This window comes from Cucurbita pepo, unplaced genomic scaffold (assembly GCF_002806865.2).
Source record: "Cucurbita pepo subsp. pepo cultivar mu-cu-16 unplaced genomic scaffold, ASM280686v2 Cp4.1_scaffold000150, whole genome shotgun sequence".
NCBI classification, from domain to species: domain Eukaryota; kingdom Viridiplantae; phylum Streptophyta; class Magnoliopsida; order Cucurbitales; family Cucurbitaceae; genus Cucurbita; species Cucurbita pepo.
The window spans coordinates 209,876-218,628 of record NW_019646441.1 but is presented as its reverse complement, the minus strand read 5'-3'; the positions used below and the strand labels follow the sequence as shown (position 1 = coordinate 218,628).

Below are 8,753 nucleotides of genomic sequence, written 5' to 3'. Positions count from 1 at the left end.
CCCTTTTTTTTTTTTTTTTTTTTTTTTTTTTTTTTTTTTTTATAATTATAAATATAAAAAATAGAAACAAATAAATAATTAATTATAGGGTTCGAAAAGAAGTACCGGCTCGGCGTGAATGGCTGCTCTCACCGACTCGTCGTTCAACCAAATCGTTGCTACTTCATCGTTCTACTTTCATAACAGTCAAACACAAATAGTTGACTTTCAAAATCTTTACTATAAATTTATACCTGAACAATATTTTGGTATAATTGAATTAAATTGATAATTTTAGTTTACGAGAGTGATTATGAAATGTAAGCTAACCAGACAAGGTACGTGAGATTTGATGTCAGTCTCAGCTAGTTCAGACCAAAGAGGGACGATCCCATCGCGCACCGGTGCCCTAAAAGGCCAAGCCCGACCAAACATCCGCTTCCTTACGGCTAAAGGCTTCTTTGTCTGCCCAAGCTGTTGAAAACTTGTAGGCAAGCTTTCGCTCGTGTTTCCTATGTGAAAACATGGCTCCAAGATGTCGTATACGTTTAACCTCTCCAAGTCCTAATTTCATTCATTTTTTTTCAAAATTTTTAAATTTTATAAACCAAATACAAAACTATGAAAAGAGGTTTCAGAAGTAAAAACCTGATCAACCCGTTCAAGCTTGTCAAAACAAGCCTCCGTTTGAGGGTCGTAGTAATTTCCACCACAAGAAGCTTCGGCTTCCTACAATATTATACAAATTACATTAAGTTTATCCTATTTTCATCGCTACAATTTTAATATTATAATATAGTTTTCCAAAAAAAAAACAAATTTATTATACTTAGACGAGGACGAGAAATTCAATCACCGTCTCCGATTCTATTTACCTAACGTATACAAATCTCTCCCTACTCCCTCTTTCATTCTCTGTTCAAACAGAGATTTACGACTTTATTTGGGACAGGTCCCTACGAGGCTTCAACCCCACAAGATAATAATAAAAACAACGATTTTTTCTTCATATCTTCGCATCGTGCCTAACGTATGAACGTGTATCCTTAAACGATGCTAAAATGGAGATGGAAATATATAATTTAGTAATGATTACCTGAAACATAGCGTCAGAGATTAGGGCCATTCCATGTGCAAAAGGGACGAGAGCATTGCCATCAAACTTTTCATCCGTCACACCATTCCCCACCATGTAACCCTATTAATTTCCATCAAATACCCAAAATTTCTCATATTTATATTTAGTTCCCACCACAATTTTATAATTTTCTTTTTGATCCTTCAATTTTTTAGTTTTTACTTATACGTACCTTGAAATTTATAATTGGCACAGCCCCATTTTTAAGCCCTACATCCATATATTAAATAATTATAAAATATTATATAAAATAAATAAATAAATACAGTACTACCTTGGACTACTTGAGAAGCAAGGGTGGGGACATAGATGCCTGCGAAGGACTCTCCTGCTATGTAAAATGGATTTTGAAGAAATTCTGGAAATTCCTCAAACCACTGCCAACATTTCAATTTTTGATATTTGAAGGGTGAGAAATTGAAGATTTGAAAAGTTCAGGGACTTGATTGCAAAATGAAAATAATAAGAAAAGATGAATTACTCTGAGAAGGAAAATGTGTGTATCAGAAGCCGTTTGAAGATCTCCTGTAATGTAATTGGCCTCGTTTGGGGAATAGGATAAGCCAACACCAGCTGGGGAATCCAAATATATAATATTTGAAACCTGCAAATAATATTTATTTCAAATTACAATATCAAAATTTAAATCGGGATTTCAAATTCGATATCCAACGTTCTATGTGATATGACTTGTGTTGAATGAAGGTCCCACGTCGTCGGCTAATTTAGGGAATGATCATGAGTTTATAATAAAGAAATACTCTCTACGTTGATAGGAGACATTTCGAATTATTTGGGCTTTGGGCTTCAGAAGTGAAAGAAATGATTTTAGTTATGAATAGTGGACAAATTGGTGTGTTACCAAATCTCGCACCTTACGGCTAATGACGGATGGTTAACGATGGCTCTGATGAGTGGTTACGACTAATGACGGATGGTTAACGATGGCTTTGATGGGTGGTTAACGGATGGTTAACGATGGCTTTGATGGGTGGTTAACGGATGGTTATTTAAACGATGCTAAAATGGAGATGGAAATATATAATTTAGTAATGATTACCTGAAACATAGCGTCAGAGATTAGGGCCATTCCATGTGCAAAAGGGACGAGAGCATTGCCATCAAACTTTTCATCCGTCACACCATTCCCCACCATGTAACCCTATTAATTTCCATCAAATACCCAAAATTTCTCATATTTATATTTAGTTCCCACCACAATTTTATAATTTTCTTTTTGATCCTTCAATTTTTTAGTTTTTACTTATACGTACCTTGAAATTTATAATTGGCACAGCCCCATTTTTAAGCCCTACATCCATATATTAAATAATTATAAAATATTATATAAAATAAATAAATAAATACAGTACTACCTTGGACTACTTGAGAAGCAAGGGTGGGGACATAGATGCCTGCGAAGGACTCTCCTGCTATGTAAAATGGATTTTGAAGAAATTCTGGAAATTCCTCAAACCACTGCCAACATTTCAATTTTTGATATTTGAAGGGTGAGAAATTGAAGATTTGAAAAGTTCAGGGACTTGATTGCAAAATGAAAATAATAAGAAAAGATGAATTACTCTGAGAAGGAAAATGTGTGTATCAGAAGCCGTTTGAAGATCTCCTGTAATGTAATTGGCCTCGTTTGGGGAATAGGATAAGCCAACACCAGCTGGGGAATCCAAATATATAATATTTGAAACCTGCAAATAATATTTATTTCAAATTACAATATCAAAATTTAAATCGGGATTTCAAATTCGATATCCAACGTTCTATGTGATATGACTTGTGTTGAATGAAGGTCCCACGTCGTCGGCTAATTTAGGGAATGATCATGAGTTTATAATAAAGAAATACTCTCTACGTTGATAGGAGACATTTCGAATTATTTGGGCTTTGGGCTTCAGAAGTGAAAGAAATGATTTTAGTTATGAATAGTGGACAAATTGGTGTGTTACCAAATCTCGCACCTTACGGCTAATGACGGATGGTTAACGATGGCTCTGATGAGTGGTTACGACTAATGACGGATGGTTAACGATGGCTTTGATGGGTGGTTAACGGATGGTTAACGATGGCTCTGATGGGTGGTTACAGCTAATGACGGATGGTTAACGATGGCTCTGATGGGTGGTTTTGCTAGAATAGGCAATAATGAGTGGCTCTGATGGGTGGTTACGGCTAATGACCGATGGTTAACGATGGCTCTGATAGGTGGTTTTGCTAGGCTCTGATAGGTGGTTTTGCTAGAATAGGCAATACTGAGGTCACTATTTTAGTAAATGATGCCGAGAAGGCTAGTGACATTGATCTACAAGAAGCTCAATAAACTCTTGAAATAGCGGAAGCTAACTTGAGGAAAGCTCAAGACAAGAGACAAACAATCGAGACAAATTTAGCTCTCAGACAAGCTAGGACACGAGTAGAGGCTATCAATGACGTACCTAGTTGATCGTCTAAAATGAAATTTGCCTGAGCCTCTTGGGGAAGCCCAAAACAAAGGCACGAGAATTTTCAAAGTAGACAATATCATACCATTGTGAAGAGTCGCTTTCATCTAACAACTTGAACTTCTTATATATCAACACGAGTCCTTTTAGTATAATAAACTTTTAATTGTATTTTAGCTCAAATATGATATCCCGACTTAATTTCTTTAACTATATATTACGTCATATGTGTATATATATATATATATATATATATAGATAGATAGATAGATATAAAGGAAAGAATTATGATGTCACCTTGGACCAGCTGTAAGGATTAAGATGTAAGGTAGGGAGTGTCCCCTTGGGATTTCCTTCTCCAAAATTGAAAGGTCCTGCAAATGAATAATGAACATTAAAATATTAATTTTAATTAAATTTATTAGACGTCTCCATCACTAATAAATAAAATAAAATATTTAATTTCAGTAAATTTCTAATTAAATAATATATGAAAATACACATTTTATTAATGCAATCGATATTTCCCATCCCGACCCACAATTTATTTTTTATTTTTTATTTTTTATTTTTTATTTTTTATTTTTTATTTTTTATTTTTTATTTTTTAAATTCCTACCCATCTCCCAACCTATAATTTTTGGTCCTATTCAAAGCAAGTGGGACCAACCCATAAAAATCACACCTAATTATAGAAAATAAATTCAAATTAAAAAATAAAATTTAAATAATATCTCTAAACTTTTTTTAAATTTTCAAGATCTTAAAAAATACGTATTCGAAAATAAAATTGTATTAATAAAGTTATATTATTCTCGAAATAAAATTGTAAAATTAAATTTTCATTTTTAATAATATTTTTAAAATTTTAAAATTTTATAAAAATAGTCTGAATTTCAAGAAAATAAATTATTTATAGAAAAGAAATTGTAATTTAAGTTTTAAAAAAGAAAAGGAAAAAGAAAAAGGAAAGAGGGAGGGAAGTAGAGTACTACCGTGTTCATAAACAAAGCCGTCGAAGCTAGAGCAGCCAGGGCCGCCGTTGAGCCAGAGAACCACCGGATCGGCGGCGGGGCTCCGTTGCGACGTCACGAAGTAATAAAACAGCCTCTTCCCACTCGAACCTCCGTCGATATTTATATACCTAAAAAAAAACCCCTAAATTTCAATCCTATCGCACAGAGACCGAAATTCGGAACCCTAAACCCTAGAAATCAAAATCAAAATCACGAAATTGAGAAGGCACTGACCCGGAGTGGTGTTTGGACGGGAAATCGCCGGCCGTGAAGCCTGGCAAGTGAGTCACCGCCGAATTCGCCGGAGCTGCTTCTGTAAGCCAGCGATTATGGTTCGGAAGAAGTATCGATGCACTCCAAAACAACACCAGTACTCCTAATTTCCTCATTTCTTCTTCCTTCTTCTTCTTCTTCTTCTACCTTTCGCCGTTTATATATATATATATATATATATATATATATATATATATATATATAATGAGACCCTCCTTTTTTCCATTTCAAATTTTGGGTTTATTTCCTTTTTAGTCCCTTCACTTTCGGCTTCTTTCCTTTTCGCCCCTCTTAACTTTTAAATTTTATATCTCGGGTTTAATTAGATTATATGTCCTAACCTTTTGAAATCTCGACTAGAGTGATCTTTGTTGTTTGATTGAAAGTTTAGCTACATTGGTCCTCTCGGGTTTGGTATTTGGAATACTTTCTATATATTACTTCAAAGATAACGTGCACCTGCACTTCACACTCATTGTGAGACCCTACATTGATTTGAGAGAGGAATGAGTGCGAGGACGCTGGCCTTGAAGGAGGTGGATTATGAGATAGGAATGAAACATTTTTTTAGAAGGGTGTGAAACCCTCTGGCGAACGGACGCGTTTTAAAAACCTTGAGGAGAAGCCCAAGAGGAAAAGCCCAAAGAGGATAAATATCTACTAGTGGTGTGGTGGGCTTGGGCCGTTACCGTGATGTCCCACATTGGTTGGGGAANCAAAAAAGACAAAAGAAAAAGCATATATTTGACAAAAACAATGAATGGTGACAATGTTGGTGGTGTCTTAGTGTACATTTTAGAGTCTTCCAAGGTTTCTTTTTGGAAGTAAACCCTAAAAGTATATAACAATTGAGAAAAACAATACAAAGGATTGCTAAATGATTGGGGGAAGAGGAACCCAATTGGGTCCATTCCCATTTTGTGTCTTCATAAAGTTTATGTCTTTTGTTTGTTGGATTTTGATACCCCTACACTTTTCCGTCTTCACGAGTGATTTCTTTCTCATCAGTGTTTGTATTATTTGACTCAATAATTGCATCAATTATAAGCAAAAGACGCGTTTGATAGATAAAAGTTAGTGACATGCTTAGTAAGATTTGAAATTCAGCACATCAGGGTCCCGAGGTTCTAGAAATTTTGCTGAGACTGGAAAACTATCCTGACAAATCAAAACAAACCCTTTATGCACGTTTTGTTCTCACTCACGTGTGTCCTAGAAAAAGCTTCCGAAAGGTAACCAAGAAGGTTAAATGTACTTTGCTTGAAGTAATTCTGAGCCACTGAACAGAAATGTGCACCTTGTTTTTCGGTGGCGATAATCTATGAAGTGTCGATAGATGATTTTTATAAAAATAAATGATGTTAATACTATTTTTACAATTTAGTCTTTTTTTACTNTTTCTATATATTACTTCAAAGATAACGTGCACCTGCACTTCACACTCATTGTGAGACCCTACATTGATTTGAGAGAGGAATGAGTGCGAGGACGCTGGCCTTGAAGGAGGTGGATTATGAGATAGGAATGAAACATTTTTTTAGAAGGGTGTGAAACCCTCTGGCGAACGGACGCGTTTTAAAAACCTTGAGGAGAAGCCCAAGAGGAAAAGCCCAAAGAGGATAAATATCTACTAGTGGTGTGGTGGGCTTGGGCCGTTACCGTGATGTCCCACATTGGTTGGGGAAGGGAACAAACCACCATTTATAAGGGTGTGGAAACCTTCCCCCTAGCAAACGCGTTTTAAAGCCTTGTGGGGAAGCCCGAAGAGGACAATATTTGCTAGCGGTGGATCTGGGCCGTTACAAGGCGGTGTGCCAATAAGGCCGCTGGGCCCCAAAGGGGGGTGGATTTGGGGGGCGGTCTCACATCGATTGGAGGAAGGAAAGAGTGCCAGCAGAAATGCTGGGACCTGAAGGAGGGTGGATTGTGATGTCCCATAAAATATTGCCCGAGTTGAAATTTAGAGGTGTTTGTGAGTTGAGTCCCGTCTGATCCGGTTGGATTGAGACATTTCTTAGACTCAACTCAATTGTTCGGATTGTAAATTTTTTCAACTCAAATAACTCTTACTAAATAATGAACTCGATCTAAAAAGTTTATAATCCAGCTCAAACCGTGCGAGTTGGATTGGCTTGATCGGGTTGTTTAAACCATTAAATTTTTTTTAAATGTAACTAATTAAAATAATATTTTAGCGTTATATTATATATATATATATATATAATTGGAATAATTTTTAATTTATTTAGGGCTTGACGTGGGAGCTTTGTGACAAAAATTCAAAACAACAACGTTTGTGAACAAAAAAAAAAAAAAAAAAAAAAAAAAAAAAAAAAAAAAAAAAAAAAAAAAAAAAAAAAAAAAAAATTAATTAGGTTACTTTATGGACCCAACTTAATCAAATCGAGTTTTACCGATCAACGGCACGCGCTAAGAGGCGAACTAGACCGTAGACTCAGCCTTGACCTCTTGTCGAGGCTGAGGAGGAGGTATGAGCATCGACCAAATTCCTGTTTTCTATTTTACAGATCAGGGGCATGGGCCAGGAGGCGGACCAAATAATAGACTCAGCCTTGACCTCTGAGGCTGAGGAGGAGGTAAAGGCATCAACCAAATTTCTGTTTTCTATTTTACAGATCAGGGGCATATATCAGGAGGCGGACTAGACTGTAGACTCAGCCTAGACCTCTTGTCGAGGCTGAGAAGGACGTACGAGCTTCGACCCAATTCTTTTTAGGTATGGGTGTTTCATGTTTTTCTACTTTATTCTATGTTCGATCTCTTTCTACTAATAGCTTATTGATTTTCCCACTTTTTTTTTAGGTTTCTCTTTTTGACTAATGTTACAGCTGACGTTTTGTAAACAATATTTTGGTTAAATGGGAAAAGAATCGATGATCCACAACAAAAAAGACAAAAGAAAAAGCATATATTTGACAAAAACAATGAATGGTGACAATGTTGGTGGTGTCTTAGTGTACATTTTAGAGTCTTCCAAGGTTTCTTTTTGGAAGTAAACCCTAAAAGTATATAACAATTGAGAAAAACAATACAAAGGATTGCTAAATGATTGGGGGAAGAGGAACCCAATTGGGTCCATTCCCATTTTGTGTCTTCATAAAGTTTATGTCTTTTGTTTGTTGGATTTTGATACCCCTACACTTTTCCGTCTTCACGAGTGATTTCTTTCTCATCAGTGTTTGTATTATTTGACTCAATAATTGCATCAATTATAAGCAAAAGACGCGTTTGATAGATAAAAGTTAGTGACATGCTTAGTAAGATTTGAAATTCAGCACATCAGGGTCCCGAGGTTCTAGAAATTTTGCTGAGACTGGAAAACTATCCTGACAAATCAAAACAAACCCTTTATGCACGTTTTGTTCTCACTCACGTGTGTCCTAGAAAAAGCTTCCGAAAGGTAACCAAGAAGGTTAAATGTACTTTGCTTGAAGTAATTCTGAGCCACTGAACAGAAATGTGCACCTTGTTTTTCGGTGGCGATAATCTATGAAGTGTCGATAGATGATTTTTATAAAAATAAATGATGTTAATACTATTTTTACAATTTAGTCTTTTTTTACTTAAAAAAAATAAATAAATGGTATTAACAAAACTTTTCAAATATTTTTTAGATTTTTTTTTTCCTAAAAAAAATTAAGAGTATTGGAAATAAAAAATAAAAAAATTAACTAACAACGTAAAAATAAATATTAATAATAATGTATAACATAATTAGAAAATAAAATTTAATTATTACTAGAAATAACTTCTATAATTTTTTTTTTTTTTGAAAAATTAAATTAATAAACATTTTGCTTTATCACCGAATTTTTAAAAATGTTTTAAAATAAACTTGAGCCAAATTTAGAAAACATGATCAATACCAAA

At 34.9% G+C, this 8,753-nt stretch overlaps 1 protein-coding gene across 1 annotated transcript in view; it reads right to left on the bottom strand.

Moving 5' to 3' along the window:
- LOC111784077 (serine carboxypeptidase 1-like) overlaps positions 1-5,011 on the bottom strand; it is a 6,543-nt gene extending 1,532 nt beyond the window's left edge. Inside the window, exons 1-10 of the mRNA XM_023664905.1 lie at positions 4,824-5,011; positions 4,569-4,717; positions 3,871-3,947; positions 2,701-2,823; positions 2,494-2,596; positions 2,392-2,429; positions 2,178-2,279; positions 628-708; positions 310-543; positions 106-171 (exon numbers count right to left, since the gene is read on the bottom strand). Of these exons, the coding sequence (XP_023520673.1) occupies positions 106-171; positions 310-543; positions 628-708; positions 2,178-2,279; positions 2,392-2,429; positions 2,494-2,596; positions 2,701-2,823; positions 3,871-3,947; positions 4,569-4,717; positions 4,824-4,978 (1,128 nt within the window). The 5' untranslated portion in view covers positions 4,979-5,011. The remainder of the gene's footprint in view (positions 1-105; positions 172-309; positions 544-627; positions 709-2,177; positions 2,280-2,391; positions 2,430-2,493; positions 2,597-2,700; positions 2,824-3,870; positions 3,948-4,568; positions 4,718-4,823) is intronic.
- Between the last annotated feature and the right edge of the window lie 3,742 nt (positions 5,012-8,753).